The sequence below is a fragment of the Numida meleagris genome, chromosome 1 (genome assembly GCF_002078875.1).
Source record: "Numida meleagris isolate 19003 breed g44 Domestic line chromosome 1, NumMel1.0, whole genome shotgun sequence".
Classification (NCBI taxonomy): domain Eukaryota; kingdom Metazoa; phylum Chordata; class Aves; order Galliformes; family Numididae; genus Numida; species Numida meleagris.
Genome location: NC_034409.1, coordinates 130,217,784 through 130,236,016, shown reverse-complemented (window position 1 = coordinate 130,236,016; position 18,233 = coordinate 130,217,784). Strand labels below are relative to the sequence as shown.

Below are 18,233 nucleotides of genomic sequence, written 5' to 3'. Positions count from 1 at the left end.
TGCTCAGCTACTGCCCAGTTGGTTGGCATATGTGCTGTGAGTCATGCTCAGGAGGATGTATAGGCTGCACATGTTGGAGCTTTTGTTTGCCTGTAAGCAGCAAGGTTAAACACTTTTGCTTTGCACAAATGTATCTGTTGATTAGGGAGGCTCTGAACAGAAATACCGGCGACCTTTCTGAAACTCCCATGTGAAGACACATGCTGGTGTAATAACCGCTCTCTCTTCTGTTGTAAATGGGACATATGCATTCAGAGGTAGAGATGACCTTTGTTAGGTCAGGGCTCATTTTCCCTTGTTGCCCTCTGCAGTGCTTTACTGGGCCGGCAGTTGTGTACAATGAATGTGCATTTTTAAGTGTCTCTGTGTGCTATAAAAGTAGACTGATTCCTTGTCCTGTATTTACAACACATTGGTTTAAATTTAACTGTGTTTAACTTAGAAGAAATTTTGAACTTGAAAAGATCTAGAACTGAACAGAAGACTTGACTCTGTCTTGTGTTTTGGGGATGAGTTGCATCAGGTTTTGTGGTATTTTAGCTATGTGCAGCTTGCAGTGATCAAAGGCTTGAAATGGGTGAGGTTGAGAGTTTCCACCCGTGTAGCAAAAAAAAAAAAAAAAAAGAACATCATTCATAATATGTCCTTATATTCAGTATCTCATTACAAGTAGTACCCATGTCTAAGTTGTTCACCAGTGAAGTCAGTGATAAACTATTGACTCAGGTAACAAAGAAAGGACTGCTGTCCTTGACCTTTTCAAGAGCTGTGATGTATTTGCAGCTCCTTTGGCCTAGCTAGTGTTCAAAGGCAGATGCTGTTACTGTGTGGACGAAGTATGTGTGTGGCAAGCCATCTCTGAGGGACAACATGAGGAACTGTGTGGCAGTGCAGGACCAAGGGGAGAATGCTGGTTCTTCAGGCTGGGACTATCAGAGCAGAGGAACTGAGGATTCTGGGGTATGGGAGGGGGTCTTGGGAGGAGCTTGGCCCCCTGGGGTTCATGTCCCTGGGAGTGAGAAGCTGTGGAAACAGTGGTAGGAAAACAAATGTGTGGAGCTTGTATGGCTGCAGTATCTCAGTTGGGGTTTGGGTGTTCCCTCCCCACCCCACGATCTTGGCTCTCACCAGTCACACACAATCACCAGAGCGCAAGGTGAGGAGAGGAGTGCTGCTTCATTTAAAACTCAAGCAGATGTTTGCACATAAATTATGAATATTATTTTTCTTGATTGCTCACGGTGCTGCTAGTTAAATGCAGCTTCAAAGTGTAGGATAAACTGCTGCTGTTTGAGAAGTTATAGATGCTTTTTTTTTTTTCCAAATGAAAATTAAATGTAGGAGGCTGACAGCTAAGCTACTTCCAATGAAGTGGGTGTTGCCATTTGTGGTATGTAAAGGAAACTGTAGGGTTGGTGGCTGATGCAGTTGGCTCTACTTTTCATTATCAATGATTAAAAATTGCACAGCAGATTGCTTTTATATACTGAATACTGGCATTAAGAGTGATGGGACACTTAATAAAACTTCTACCCTATGGATGTATTGATTTGCATCTTTCAGAAATAAAATGTAACTTTACATCCACAATGTTTGTAATGCAAAAAGAGCTTTTGAATGACTCTCTAGGGAAAACAAAAACACACAACAGAACAGTAACAAACAACAAAACAACAACAACAAAATCTTTCCCATGACAGATGATTAAAATATTTTATTTCCATTCAGTTTTATTAAGACGTAATTAATAGCCACCTGATGTTTCTTGCATCTCTACTTTTGGGGGAGTAATTCCTGCGCTGGGCTAGATCTTCCACATAGTCTTTGTTTCCTTGTTATAGAAGAGGCCAATATGAAAGCTATAATTGTACTCAAATCTTTACTCCTTTGAAATACAAAAGGAACCGTGTTTCCCTGGGGCATTGTGGCATCACAAACTAATGTTGAATAATACTGATAAAGGGTAGTGCAGTGGGAAAATAGTTAAAAATAATTGACATATAATAATTAACAAATAGATTTGGGACAGTTAAACCAAAATGTTGATTTTCTGTACTGAATATTTTGGTGACTTATTTGTGAAAAGCACAATCTTTCAGCTTCTTATTCAAGCGATACGTTCCAATGACTTTAATCAAGTCTAATTAGAAACCAAGTAGCACCTTTCCTAACCTTGTGCTTACAGTTTCATTTGCTATGGTTGACATTCTGATCTGTTGAAATACATTATTTATTCTTGCATTTGCAGATGACATGAAATCAAACACATTCCCCCTGCCCCACCAGGAGTTTTAATCTTGTGCTTACTTTGTTTTTAACTGAATGGAAGTTAAGTTTGTGAAACAATGGCAAAAAAAAAAAAAAAAAAAAAAAAAAATTGCATTGATTCCATGATAGAATTGAGGTTAGACTGATTTTAAGTGTCTGGCTAGGGTTGAATTTTTAATTGCTCTAACGCCATAATTATAGGCTTGAGCTGCGCCAGTGCTCACAGTTGCAGAGCGGTTAGTGTGATTATCATCTCTAAACCAGGGTACCTGATTCTGTGTTTTTCCAAGTAAAACCTTATCTGTGTGTATTGTAGTGCTCCAGCTAAGTAGTATTTAAGTCTGTCATCAGTATTCTCCTAATTATAGTTATTTCAAACTTATGGGTGCTTCCAGAACAAAGAGGACTTGCACCTTAATCTCAGTTCTTAACCAAGAATTTTTGATTTCATGCTTTGAATTGGGATGTCCCTCAGCTCTAGGCACCATGGGAGGCACTGGCTGGCTTTGGCTCCAGCTGTGTAGCTAATGGTGTGGTGCTGTTAATGGCACAATTTACTCTTGCAATGAGAGCTGGAGAAGGGAAAAGCAAACTCATTTCAGATTAGGTGGGGTTTTTTTTTTTGAGATTTCTGGTGTGAGTTGCATCATAAATACAGGGAGTAATGTATAACCTTTGACTAAAAGTTACTCTATTTAATTTTAAAATAGAGCTAACAACTCAATGCAAAATAATTAAAAAAAAAAAAAACAAACCTAAAAGGATGTGGATTCAGTTAATGACTGGTGGTTGTTACCAAGATGTGAGTGGCAGGTAACCAGTCAAGTTTTCTCTGATCCTAATTGATTTGGAAAATTGGTTTATAGTTTGTGCACACTGGTTTGGATAATGAAGGCGCAACAAGATGTTTTTACTGTGAACCTTTGTGAAGACTATTTTTTTTTTCTTTCAAATTCCTTTTCCAGTCAAGTCCATTACAAGGGAAATTATTGACTCCGCTTTCATGAATTCTATTGTGTTAGAGAACACTATTTTTAGTAAATAGAAGTTCAGTGCCTTTATAGATAGGTGGTATGTAGAGGAAAAAAAAATGTATTTATTATGTATATGTACTTGAAATATACATATTTAAAACCAAAACAACGGCACTCCAGGAACTTGAGACCACTCGGTAGCGTGTATACTTAGTATTATAGAATATAGAATTATGTACTTGTTCGTTGAAAGTAGCTGAAAATACAAGTGATTGAGTTCTGAGGAGAAACGTGAGATGTCAGATGGCCACTTCTAGGAGAGCTGACTGAAAGGGGTTGAATTACCTGAAGGATGGCAGCTACTCTTGGTTACACTCTCAGCAGATCTCTCTACCTGCTTCAGGTGAAAGAGGTGCCTCTCTTCTCTTGTATCAGATGAGAATTGGCAGCGTTGCACCAGGGTTCGTTTTAGTAATATCAACATTGTAACAACCTGTGAGATACTTAAAGCCACAGGTGCAAAGACAAGATCTGCCAAAGTGGAGTTTTTATGAAGATTGTTTAAAGATAATGCTTTTTCAGATGCTGTAAAGAATTAATATCCAAATTACACAAAGCCAATGGATTACATGCTCACCTGAGCTCTTTTATTAATTTCCTAAAATGAACATTTTCTGCTAAATATATCTACAGCAGAAGTTAGAATATTTTTTTCTTGATCTGCTTCGCTTTTGGTAATAGAATACGTGAAGTTCCTATTCATATTTATCCTTACTGTTTCTGTGTGGGGTTAGAGGTGTGTTAAATGCTGGCTGATTATTGTGGGACTGATTTAGCATATGATTTCAGTGACCTTTTAACATCACCTTCCCTTTAAAGAAGAAATGACAGAGTTGACTGTGCTTCTGAGCACGAGGAGTTTAAAAAAAAAAAAAACCAACAACATAAAAGTTGGAACCAAAAAGGCTCTGAGGGTTGTATTTGTCCACAAAGTCTTGGGCAGTGTTGTTTACTAGGCAAAGAAGACTCAATGCTAGTTAGGTTAACAGTTGGGTCAGGACAAAGCAATTGCAAATGTGATTTTTTTTTTCTTTTTTTGCCATCACTGTAGCTTGTTATTCTTTCTATTTAAAAGAAGCCCAGCTCCTGCGCTGCCAGTAGCTCTTCTCAGACAAATCATGTGTTTAATTATCCTTATTGTCTGAAGCCAATGCACAGACAGAACACCATATGCTTCTGTTGACTTGACCTCTTTAGTCATGGGAGTCTGAATTTTCTGATACGTTATTCTTTCTATTCCTTGTGTTTAAAGTAATGTCAGACCCTCAGTCAGAGTGTAGACCGGTGTCATAGAGATTTTTACACCAGTATGGGAAATCTTCTAAGTGGACTTTTCTGTATTTAATGATTTATTTACAGAGGGCTGGAGACATTTAAAACTCTTCTTAGCTGCTCTATCCAGCTTTCAAAATACCTCTTAAGTGCATCTTTAATTAATTGTTACAATTCCAGTTTGGCTAATTAAAAAAAAAAAAAAATTGAGAGAAGCAGATTCCAAGTGTATTGCTGTTCTGCTCTGTTGCTTTTCTGCTTTGTAGATGTGGCATCTCTGAGAAAGTAGGGTTTCTTACTTTTTCAGAAGAATGTTTACAAGTAAATTGATTCTGAAATTTGCATTTCAAAGTAACAAGGTTTTGCCAGGTGATACTACAAATGGTTATATTCAGATTGCTTTAAAAATTTTAGTAAAAACAACTCCAGCTCCTGCTGCAAAGGAATGTTTAAACAAAAGTTTCTGAATGTTGATTGGATCAGGCCCTGAAATTCACAAAGCAAACACTTCGGACTTGTGCTAGTGCATTAAAATTGGAGAGAACAAAAGAACATGATTTGTTTATACGGATCCCAAAGTGCAATATGTGAACAAGTTGCAATGAAGAAGTTTAGTAATTATAATTCTTAAGTTATTTTATGTTAGGAAAAGCTTCACTGCAAAAATAAGCTGCTCTTCACAGGGCAAGTCACTTCAATAAGCATTTTTTTAAATGCTTCTAGTCCTAATAAATACACTTCTGTGTGGAAAGCAAGGGTAATAAGCAGTAATTCTACCTGATTGTTTTGGTAGATTGACATACAAGATTGCTGAAATGACCTGTCAGTTTGGGTAATAAGACTTAGAGATAAGAGAATGATTGACCTCTTGTTTTTCTGAAATCTTCATACAAGACCGTTGCATAAATCACGAATTATTATGTATTTTTAAAACAATTATGTAATCTCTAGTTCTATCAGAATAACAGAATATTCTGACGTAGGTATGGCCACAAACTCTTAGCTGAAAAAGCCCGCAGGACAGCGTTCAAACAGGACTGATAAGAAAATCGCTCAAGGTCAAATTTTAACAGCTTATATTTATAGCATGTCTGTTCTTAGCATTTACAGTATACTGCTTTATTCTGTATTTGCATGGTTGATTACTTTTCTGCTTCAGATTCTGTAACTCATCATAACTTGCTTATAAAAGGCTTTCATTTCACGTTAGGAACAAGGAAGCTAATTAGCTTATAGGGAGTAGTCATCCATGATAATATATTGTAACATTTCAAGGACGCAATCTTACAGATTTTAGGCAGTTTCAAGACAGAAGATCAAAAATTGCTTTATAAACACACTTGAGATTTAATTTTTTGGGCTAATTTTTTTTAAGACTTTCTTAGGTCTTCACTTAATTTGACATTACTGGATACAAATATGTTTCATACTTATACTCAGTTTTTAACAACTGATCATTATATCAGATTGTGATGACATTTTGCCATTTTTATAAGCCTAAATGGAACAGTTGGATTCTGCAACCTCTTTTGTGAGTGGACAGAGCTTCTTGGCCATACCTGTGTGACTGGTTTGATTCCTCAGCCAAACATTTGAGAGTGTGGCGCTTCTGTGATTTGTGAATATCTTCTGAGCTCTGGAGTCTAAAGAGCAGTGAAAGCTATGGCTCATATTTTCCTCAGTCAATGCCACTGTGTGTTTCTTGTCTGTTTCTTGGGTGCTGGATGACTGTACAATGTCAGTGAGAGCAGGATTTTGGTATCACAAATAGTAAGTAATTGGTACGTACATTTAAATTTTGCAACACTCACGCAAAATACTGCGTCCAGGCTTGGGGCTCCCAGCACAGAAGGATGTGGAGCTGTTGGAGTGGGTGCACAGAAGGGCCACAAAGATGATCAAAGAGCTGGATCACCTCTCCTGTGAAGAAAGGTTGGGAGAGTTGGGCTTGTTGGGTTGGAGAAGACAAGACTCTAGGAAGACCTCATCGTGGCCTTCCAGAAGGGAACTTTCAGGCTGGAGGGATACAGACTTTTTACACAGTCTGACAGTAATAGGATAAAGGAGAATGGCTTTAAGCTAAAAGGAGAAATTTAGGTTGGCTGTTAAGAAAAAAAATTTTTACTCAGAGGGTGCTGGCAAAGGCTGCCCAGAGAAGCTTTGGGTGCCCCATCCCTGGAGGTGCACAAGGCCAGGTTGGATGGGGCCCTGCGCAGCCTGAGCTGGTGGGAGGCAGCCCTGCCCATGGCAGGGGGTGGAGTTCGATGACCTATAAGGTCTCCTCCAACCTGTCATTCTATGAAAATAAGAAGCCTGGCCTTTGTCAAAAAAGATGTAAGTTTTAAGATAATATTGAAAACCATAATAAATGTTGGTGTAATAAGAAGAGTTTTGTTTGACTTGCTGGATGAATTCAGTCTTTCTTTTTTTTTTTGACTGATGTGAAAAATAATTTAGCCTGCCATGCATTAGCACAGTAAGATTTCAAGTTTTGAAGAGTATTTGTCTGTGAGGGACAAAGAGGACTAACTCGATCAAGTGATACTACAAATGTGATAGCTTGTAATGTACTTGCATGTTACAGATCAAGCGTGGTCTAAAGGAAGTATGTGTTGCATACATCCCTGTGGCAGTGAAGTGCAGGTATTGGCATCACACAGTGGATACTGACGCACTTGATACCTTGATTTTGTGGCTCCTGTAAAGCATCTGAACTAATTTTAAGGGGATTGCAGAACTTACTTCTACACCTTACATAATAGAAATGGAGAAACTTTCTTGTAATAGATGAGCCAGATTGTCAACATGCCAGTCAGTTCCAATTTCTAATTCACTGAGGAGTAACATGCCTTTCGTACACCTACTGTCTCTATATAAATCTCAGTGTGGAAGCTCTCCATTAAGCCTTCTAGTTTGTATCAACCTGTAAATTGATAATTCTTGTTGGAAGTGTAATAGGTATGTATGAAGCTTGCTACTGGCATGACAATAATTTGTGTTTTTTTTCTGTTTCCCGTTTTTAATGGAGGAAATGAGTTGTAGAGTAACTAAGCATTGAAGTGCCTGAATTAGCATTTACTACAGTGCATTCTCACAGATTCTAACAGAGTGCATGCAAAGAACATGAAGCCTTTGCTGTGAAACTTTTAATTTGTAGCACTTCAGCTGAAAGTTTTTGTGTTGTTAGGATGTTCAGATTGTTTTGCTTAGGAGTGGGGAGCTAATGAGAAGAAGCCCTAGGGCTGGAAGAGGAAAAGTGAAAGAGTTATTACTAGGATGGGCCATAAACTTAAATGTTGGTGAGTTTAGTACTGTTGCCAGTGAGACACTGTTCATTTGAATAATGTTTTGAATATCCCATCTTGGATAGAGGAAAGATCCTGCCGCACCAGGTAGCTGTTCTTGCTTTTACTCGTTTTTACTGATGGAATATTTGCGTGCAATGCTTTGTTGCCAACCAGAGCCTTTTGTCGCTGTGTCAGAAGGCAGTCATTCTTCCTGTTCCCATTTAGTGAACAAAGACGCTGTGAGGTTTCAAGAGTTCAGTCTGGTAAGAGCAGGAAATATAAATCAGGCCCACAGTGTGGCAAAACTAAGTCTTCTGTACTTGTCTTGCTTTCTTTTATGCATGCCAGGCCTGTGGCTGGTTCTTTTCTCTGGGTGGCAGATCCGTTACTTTGGGTGTCTGCCTGATTTGCAGGTTGCAGGAGGACTCAACTGCCTGCTGTTGATATGGAAAGGTCATAAAGCTTTTTGTGATTTTTTTGTTGTTGTTGTCTGACGCATCTGCCTTCGGTGACATGCAGCTGTACCACCATAGAGCTCTTGAGTAAATTACAGCTTGCTTTTTTCCTTTTTCAAAATACAATCACCTTAGTTCAATCTGTTCTATTTCCAGTTGTGAAAATGGCCTGTGATTTAACATATTTGTAAACCTGCTTGATTGGTAATACAAATAATGGTTTGCAAAGCTTTCACGATGCTTTTTATGCTGTAGGTAGTGCTTCCTTTGGCAGGCAGTAAATGGCTGTCTTTGAGGAAGAGTAGCAATACTGACTGAGAATTGCTGAAACACTCCTAGGGGTTGTAAGGGCTTTAAGGCAATTATCAATTCTGTTTTCCCCAGTCTTCCCCTTCCTGGTCCCCTGCAAAAAGGGGGAAAAAAAAAAATCACCAAAGGATAAGAAGAGGTAGCCTATTACCCAGCACCCACACTTATTTTGTTCTTATGCAGAGTCGCGCAGTTTTTACTAGAGGCCCAGACTATTACAGCATCCCTGTCGAAGGCTAGGTGGTGTCAAACTTTGCAGAGATTATCGGGAATGCAAACTCCCCTTTTGCTTTGTCTGCTGTTTTGCTCATTTCTTGAAAGAGTCACCTCCAGAGGGTCACCAAACATCTAATTTTCATGGTGCTTCTATCTCCATTCTCTGGTGCAACGTTTAAATATATATAGATAGATATCTTCTGCTACTGTCAAAGATAAGTGAACAAAATCAGAATTTTCATATCAGTCAGCTTTAACAGACAGATCAAGACTGTCTTGTGTTTGCATGCTCTCAGCAATACTTACTTGGATCTGCAACATGGTTGATCCAGGTAGTCCTACAGACATCTGAACAGTAAGTTGAGTGTTTTCCTGTGACTGTTGCTTAAATAATACCCATGTCTTGACCAGGAATCCCGTTCAATTTTAATTTGTGTTTTAAGATTTTTGTCTGTGTATGTGTCGGTTTCAGTGTTCAGTTTTCAAGTGTGTGTTGTGATTGAAGGTTAGGTGCCTAGGTTCCTTCTTTGATACTGACTCACATCTCTGTTTCTTTTTTAAGTGGTTTATGCTATGTTCATAGAATCAGTTTGACTTGAATTTTTAATATTCAAAACACAGCATCATCTTTCAAATGAGCCTGTCTAAATTCTAGGCTTGCGTATTTAGGAGAACATCTTGCAATGAGAGGAAAAAAAAAAAGTTGAGAAAACAAACTACTGAATGAGTTGACATAGTGTTAATTTTCCAAGAAATGCACAGCATCAAGCCAGCTAAAATATTTAGATTTTAGCTTCTGGGGTTTTGCTGAAAGTACCAGAGTTAAAAAGAAAAAGAGAATTAATGCTTTCAGTTCTCAAGTAATTTCTTAACAAGGCTGCTCTTACTTGAAGTATGAGGGCTGGTTATTTTTGTTTGACCTTTTTGTCTTCCAGAGCAAAATATGAAAAAATAAACTTGTTTCAGTGCAAAACAGTGTATCATTCTAAAACAAAATTGATCGTGCTGAAACTATTGGAGACTAAATGTTTGATTTTTGCTACCATTGCTGTTGAAGAGGGATGTTGCATTTTTTTAGAGATCAGATATGTTTTGGGGTTCTTCCATCAGCTATGTAAAGCCAGTAACTTATGACAGAATTCCTTCCTCTGTTTTGTTAAATTATCCTGGGCTGCAACAGAAGAAAAGTCATTAATAATATTGTAGAAACACAAATATATTTTTGTGACCATAACTGCTGATCTCTGACTGTTTCTTTCATGCTTTTAAGTTCAGTATTTCTCTTTTCAACGTAAGAGCTATGGAAAAAATAATTTGATTCTTTTTGACGGAAAATCAATTCAGTTTCTTTAGGTTTTAGAGAAATCTTTGAACAATAAAACATTAAATGGTCAAATTTCGTTTGAATACTACACTATTGACTTCTTAATGTACGGTACTTGTAACGTTTCAGAAAGACTGCCTTGAATTTCCAGATAAGCTTGTACAGTCATTTGCAAATTTTTATTTCCTTCTCCTTGTGAAGAAAGAAGTGAGGTTTAAAATACAAATGAGACTTCTGCATAACACAGTAATGTGTGTCTTCCTCTCAAAGTCCAAATTTTGTGATGGAAAGATATTAGTAATATTTGTGTAAACTGAGAGGAAAAAAAGCTTTCAAATGATTTCATATTTTGGAGAGTGGAGGGAGGAAATAAGGACATACCAAACTTGAGCTAAGTTGAAGTTTAAATAAAAATAAGGCCTTGATGTTAGTTTTGTAGGCTCGTGCCTAAGTACTTAAGAGTGTCATTTGATTCAGTTATTTTCATAGAATCATAGAACCTTCTGAATTGGAAGGGCTCCTTAAAAATCGTCTAGTCCAACACCTCTTAAACGAATACAGACACCTACAGCTAGCTCAGGTTGCTCAGATCCGTGTCCAGCCAGACCTTGGGTGTCTCCAGGGATGGAGTATCCACCACCTCTCCGGGCAATTTCTGCCAGTGCCTTGTAGTGTTTAAAAAAAAAAAAAAAAAGTCCAGCCCCTTCATTCTTATAGCCTCCATTAGATACTGAAGGGCCACTCTCAGATCTCCCCAGAGTCTTCTCTTCTCCAGGCTGAACAGCCCCAGCTCCCTCAGCATGACCTCATAGGAGAGGTGTTCCATCTCTTGAACTGTTTTTGTGCCCCCCGTCTGGATGCACTCCAACAGGTCCACGTCTCTCCTGTACTGAGGACTCCACATCTGGACACAGTACTCCAGGTGAGGTCTCATCAGCGCAGAGTAGAGGGGCAGGATCACCTCCCTCGCCCTGCTGGCCACGCTTCTTTTGATGCAGCCCAGGATACAGTTGGCTTTCTGGGCTATGGGGGCACATTGCTGGCTCATGTCCAGCTTGCCATCCACCAGTACTCCCAGGTCCTTTTCATCAGGCTGTGCTGCATCCTTAAGTCCCCCAGCTTGTATTGATGTTAGGGGTTGCCACGACCCAAGTGCAACCACCTTGCACTTGGCTTTGTTGAACCTCATAAGATTCACCTGGGCCCACTGCTCAGCCTGTCTAGGTCTCTCTGGATGGCATCCCATCCCTCAGGTGTGTCAACAGCACCACATAGCTTGGTGTCATCTGCAAACGTGTGGAGGGTGCACTTGATCCCACTGTCAGTGTCATTGATGAAGCTCTTAAAGAGCACTGGTACTGACCCCTGGGGGGCACCACTTTTCTTTCAGAGTTTGAGTATTTAGAAGCTCCCACTGCCTTAAGGAAAATTTACGTTTCTTGTCAGGTAGAGGTGATGACCACTACTATTGAACTGGATGAACCATTTTCTATTTTCTTCTTCACAAGTGCCTTATATTAGAAGGTCAAATTTGACATTGCTGCTGTTGTGATGCTTGTATTTTTTTATGTTATTGTTGTTTATTTAAAGTAAGTATTTGAGTAGTTGATCAGTGTTTTGAATTGCTTCAAGTACGACAAAGGTATAACTCCTTTTAAAGAAATTGCTAAGTACTGTCAGAAATTTAATTTTATTTTGAAGTACAAATAACTGTATTATAGAACAATAATATGATACTAGAACATGAAATGACACATTAATATCCAAATATATGAAAAGAAAAATAAATCGCTAGTAGTATTAGAGATGTAAGTATTTCAAATGACCTCAGTTCTTGCAAACAACAATTTTTACTTGATTTCACATAAGTAACTAGCAAAATACTCACAGATTAGTGGACTTAAGATATGGCTGTACTGATTTTTAGCATTTTTGGTTGAATAATATTGTTACCTAACAAAAGGCAGTTAAATATTTTTTAAGAATGAATTTTGGGAGTTTATGTATCTTTTACTGGAGCTTCCTTAACCCAGATATGTCTGGTTGAAGTGGCTGTGAGAAGTCGGCTACTTTGTACCGATGAATTAGTATTTCTTAAAGGAGTTCACTTTTGAGGTCTCAAGTAATATAAATGTAATACCAGTACTGCTTGTTTGGACCCCCAGAACTGAACTATGTGATAAATCTTCTATTGGGTACAGTTTCACAGTGCCATAGTTAGGAACATACGTTCTCAATGGTCTTTGTTCAAGATCTGCTATAGTATGTCATGAAAATAAGAGTTAATATCACAGAATCACAGAACCATAGAATGTCCCGAGTTGGAAGGGACCCATGAGGGACCGTCGAGTCCAACTCCTGGATCCACAGAGATCCACCCAGAATTCAAACTCTGTGTTGGAATAGTGTCCAAACACTCCTTGAACTCCGGCACTTGGGGATGTGCCCACTGCCGGGCAGCCTGTTCCATGCCTACCAACCTCTTGTGAAGAACCTTTCCCTAATCCCTAACTTGACCTTCCCCTACTAACTTCATGCTGTTCCCACAGGTCAACTTTGGCATGTATTATTTTAAATTTCATTAAAGAGAAAATGACTAATTTCCTTCTTTTTTTGACATATTAATAGAAATCTAAAGATATGTTATCAGCTACCTTCTTTGAAAGTATCTTCTCCTCAGTAAGGCATTTTTATTGATAGTTCTCAATACAAAATTATGATTTTCATTTCTTCATGTGATGAAACTTCTTTTTCACTTGGCTTCAGTGTTTCTTGTGGTTTTATGACTGAGAGTTTCCTTTTTGCTGTGGAATTACAAGAGTCCTGTAACTTCCATTTTCTTACTACCTACATGAATTAGGGAGGTAGAAAAATCTTAATTTCTGCTACAAACTGAATTTAGGAGTAAGATATTTCTGATGGTGCAATATGGTTTTTCCTTGGTGGAAGTGCAGAAAATTACTGCCATTTTCCACTGTTCGTCATACTCCTAAGCAACTTGTTCCCCCTGAATTCTGCTGTTCCAGAGAGCACCTGAATAATCAGACCACTGAGCATGATGTTTCTTTGTAGAGATGACTGCTCTTCATACACTTTCTGCCAAGAATTTGTCTTTCAGTAACGGAGGATGTGAATTCACTGTGAGGTGCTCCTCTGAACCATAGGTTTCTCTTTGTCTTCCCTGGAGAAATACAGACTGCCACAGAGAAATTCCTACTTTTAGAAGAAGTTGGAAGAACATAACTGCTAAAGGTTGTCTGCTATCTTGTACCATAGGGAAAGATGACAAGAGAGACCTGATGGTCTCTCTGCAGGCTGCTTCTGAGGCTATCCTCTGCTATGGAAGCCCGCAATCAAACGTTGCATGTGCTTCGCTTCTGTTCTTCCCTGTTTAGACAAAAATTATCAAGAATCTAGGTAACTTGCCATCATTTATTTTGGGGAGTGATACCAGTCATGTGCTTGAGTGTGGCATCTACACTAATGCAATACCATTTTCATTTAGATATTCAAATGTTTTGTAACTTTACTGTAACTTGTAGACATGGCTCCAAATAATCTTTGATTTTTCTGGGTTATCATTGACAAGTAAGAGCGTCCTTCTTGCCAGAAACTCCAGAAAACTTTCTTGTCCATCTCAATGTTGCTGACTAAAGCAACATGTCCTGTTTCAAGCAGCAGTGTGGAAGTTGTCTGAGTGTAGAGTGCCTAGGATTGTATTGTGCACTACCATTATTATGTTCTGGGTTTGCTGGTGCAAAGGCAATAATCATTTGGTTTTAATGAAAAAAGGAGAATAAGACTGGCAAGGGAATTGTATTTGAGAAGTAGCAACCTATATTTTTATTTTTCCATTCTTTTAAACACAGGGCATTTTATTTAATTATACTTTCAAATCATAATCAGAACAGTACATCTGAACTACAAAAAAAAGTAAATTGAAAGAAGTTGGAGGAAATGCAACATTATTAACAAGGGGAAGCTGTAATTCTTTCATTACTCCATGCAATCCTGTAATGCAGCAACAGGAAGAGATAGAAATTGCTTGTGAAGCTTCTTCGTTACCACTGCAGTACTAAAAGCTAAGAATCAATAGGTAACAAAAACGATATGTCTACAGATTATCAGTGTGTGGTTGGAACAGTGATGATGAGAAACAAAGTCGCTTAAGATACTCCAGTATCTGTAGATTGGCTGAAGGAGAGTGGTGATAGTAAGCAGAAATAAGATGTGGGGAAATGGTAAGTAGGATGAAACAGAGATGCACAGAACGGGGATGCTTACTGTGGGTGGCAAGAGCATAATCAAGAAATGAACAAGTGAGCTTTAGTATTTCCTTCTCCCTTCTGGTCTCCTTTTACAGGAGACATGCATTTATTTCATTCATTCTTCCTAAAGTATATAGAGAGGGCTTTCAGTAGACATAACCTGTGCTTTTATAAGGCTCTGCTTCCATTATACTTCTTAAAAGAAAGGGTTTGGGGGCATCTGCTCCAAATAACAAAAGAGGCAAAGTTGTCTTACGATGCAGAATAATGGGGGCTTAAAGGTAGCTCCTTTCTGAGGCTGTGGTAAGGAGCATACCCCCTCAGTGCTGGCCTGGCATACCTGTCTGCTGTGGCTCACTCTTCCCTCTGTATCTTGTGTAAGTACTTGGATGGGATTGTGCTGGGCTGTGTCCTTGTTGGCTCTATTTCAGGTGCTGCATAGCTGAGCAGTCCCTATCCCTTGCTGGACCTCTCTGTAGGCATTTGTTGCCCAAAATAACCAGCATCATCTTTTTTTTTCTCTCTAGAAAAGTTGATTGCATATCAACGGGAATTTCATGCTTTGAAGGAACGTCTTCGTATTGCTGAGCATCGGACTCTGCAACGCTCTTCTGAGCTGAATGCTATCTTGGAGCAATTCAGGCGTGCCATAGCTGAAACAAATGGAAGTAAGAACGCACTGAATAATTTTTCAGGTACATAATGTGATTGAGCTATTTTTTTATAACTCTGGACTATGAATATCTTTGTTACTATAGAATAAGAAATTAATACCAAGAAAGCTGAGTGAAACAGTTCAGCAGTATGAATAATTAATCTATGAAATTAATTGCATTTGCTGGCTGGTTTTCTTTTTACAATTCCTATTCTTAATGAGCCAACCACTCTTCATTCGTATGACTTTAGGGACTGAATGCATACACCATACCTAGTCTGGAACTTCTCGTGATTTTTTGTAACATATTGAATAGATTTTGACAACAGCTCGCCTTACTTTTAAAATAGAGCTTGAGGGGAAAGTTTAAAAATCAGCTGGATTATTAAAAAAAAAAAAAACATACAGGCCATCCAAAGTCTTGGTTGTGATTTGTAGAATGTACCTTTTAATCAACAAGTGATTAAATAAACTGGTAGAGTCTTGCATATTTTTAAAATCAATTTCTAAGTCTGATTTTCCTAAGAGCTGTATTTGGCAATGTTAGGGAACACCTTCACACTACTCATCAGATTATTGAAGTTACCTTTTAAAATCATGCAATAATTGCTTTGCTTGATTTGATTTTTCTAGATTGAAAGTGAATAGCAAATACACGTTTTTTGGGCAGAGGTTTGATTTGTTCATTTGCCGAAATGTCACTGTACTGGCCTAATGAGGAGGAAAAAAACCTAAAGACTTTTTTGCAAATCAAAGCATTGGATAAAGGACTTTAAATGTTACCTAGTTGCATTAGTGCTATGGCTTACCACTTTCTATAGTTTTTTTTTAATTTTGAGTGTTAAAATTATATGATAATTATAATAATATCAGAATAACTTTGTTCTGATATTGCTAGGAATTGCTCATATGCTGTCCAGCCTGAACTTTGTAGTTCCCTGGATCTCCAAGAACAGTAGGGGCTTGTCTTGCGAGTCTTGTCTTTCTGTTACATGTATATCCTTTTTGGTTAACAACTACAGAGGAAGTCGTATAAACTTAATGGTTAGATTTGTGATTAATTTACTTCTAAAAATGAGTCAGCTTTATTATAAGCAATATAGAGAGTTAATCTTTTCTGATGCAGCTGAAGTTACTGATACATGTTTTTAGTGTTGTATCTCTGAATCCCAACTGCCTATGGAGCATCCTAGCATCCAGTGTTTATTTCGTTGTTGTTTTTTCTTTTTTTCCCCTCCATGTGGAGCCATAATTTTAAGTCAGCTGATGTCTGAATTCCTGAGCTTTTGTTCTCACAATGTAGGATTAGATAGATGTTACTGAATTTAATGTACTTAAGTATACATGATACTTAATCCTGTTTGCTTTGAATTTGAAAGAATTTCAGATTATTTTATATAAATCATTACTCATTCGTACAAAGAGCTGTCACATTTTGAGGAAATTTTTAGTCCAGCTTTTACAGTTGAAGTAAAAGGAAATGCTAGCAGAAAACGTAAAACTTAGTTTTACTGGAATCTATCAAAAGTCACTTCTCTGCTAAGATGTCTATTTGCAAAGGAATTTTTTAAGTTTATAAGATGTCAGGAATTTAATCTCATACCCTCCCTACAAAACCAACCCTTAAAAAAAAACCCACCAAAAAAAATGTCAACATCCAGACCTTGTGTTTTTACTGAAGTTATGCTCAGAATCTGAGAGTAGTGACATTGATGGAATTACTTTAAGTGTTCCAGCGCAACTCAGATTTTCTTGGGAACCCTGACTCCAGTTTCTGACAACTTGATATTGTAGGCCTCATAAGCTTTCAAAGGTCCACGTGCTATCATACTGATTGCTTGGAATGAGACTTGTTTTCACACACCATGTAAGAAAATTAACACACAACACAGGAGGGAAAACTGTTCTTGACAACTTTCTGAAGACATCCTGAGGGGAAGTGTACTTTAGAAAGAGCAAGAAATACTGTAAATCAGTCACGTCCAAACTGTGGCCTGCAGGCTGTGTGTGATGCTGGACAGCTAGTAATGAGGCCCCACAAGATTGTACACTTTTAACATTGTGATGTGATATTTTTAGTGATATTTTAGTGATATTTTTCATGAGTTGACTGTACATAGCTTGAGCAGAGGCTGCATAAGTGATGAATGCTGTGGAGGGGAGGGCACAGTGCAGTGCTAACTCTGCCTCTCACTGCCCACCACGCACGCTTGGTTGAATTGAAACCTGTGTATATTACATGCGCTTGTGCCTCTTGGTGAGTAAAGTGCAGGGATCACTGGTAGTAATATTTCAACCTACCTACACTGTGTGTGTGCCTGTGAAGACGTGTTTTTGGTTATTAAGTAGATGTACAAGTTTTCTTCTTTAATTATTAAGCTGGTACTTGTGTTATTTCATAAAATAATGAGTTAACACATTCACAGCAGAGGAAACACCCAGAATGCTTGTGCAGTGCTGACAAATTTTGTAATTTTTGACATCTCACAAAAAGTATAAAATAATTGGTGAAATGTTTTTAATTAGTTTTGAGATGTGTTTGATTAGTGTTTGTGCTATTGAGCCAGACGTTGATCCATTAGTTTCACAAAGGCAAGGTCAAATATCCCACTAGTTTTAGATTTTTGTTGCTCTTTTTTTAATTATGAATACTAATAAAATAAAAGCAAGTTTTGTTACATATATACATTAGCAATGTTGTGTATCTTGTATGTGGCCTGAGGCGATGTCTCTTCAGTAAATGCAGCCCAGAGAAGCCAAGAGATTGGACAGCCATGTTTTAAAATGTCTAGTGTACTAAATTAAATTCATGCTAGCATTTATTTTACTGCAAAAATACTCAATCTTAATTGTATATTGAATACTCATTGTTTTGTATCTCTGTGTAATCTGTTTGCTATGTTTTGAAAACACAGTTTTTGAAGAATTATTTGTTTGTAGTAGCATTGCTGCATTGTGTTGATTTCTGTAAGTGCAAGGAAAAACTAGGTGAAAAAAATTTCCATTTTGGTCTGCTGGGGGAAAAACCCACAAAATGAACTAAATAAATGAAGCATTCTTCTGTGATTACACACTGTAAGTCTTGTGTGATCAATTAAGTATTGAATGTATCTGTTACAAAGTTAGGGAGGAAAATAGTCTTGAC

General features: G+C 37.9%; 1 protein-coding gene across 1 annotated transcript in view; it reads left to right on the top strand.

The window, feature by feature from the left end:
* Window positions 1-18,233, top strand: part of MGAT4A (mannosyl (alpha-1,3-)-glycoprotein beta-1,4-N-acetylglucosaminyltransferase, isozyme A) — a 74,083-nt gene that overhangs the window by 13,262 nt on the left and 42,588 nt on the right. The window contains exon 3 of the mRNA XM_021412835.1: window positions 14,961-15,128. Within this exon, the coding sequence (XP_021268510.1) occupies window positions 14,961-15,128 (168 nt within the window). The remainder of the gene's footprint in view (window positions 1-14,960; window positions 15,129-18,233) is intronic.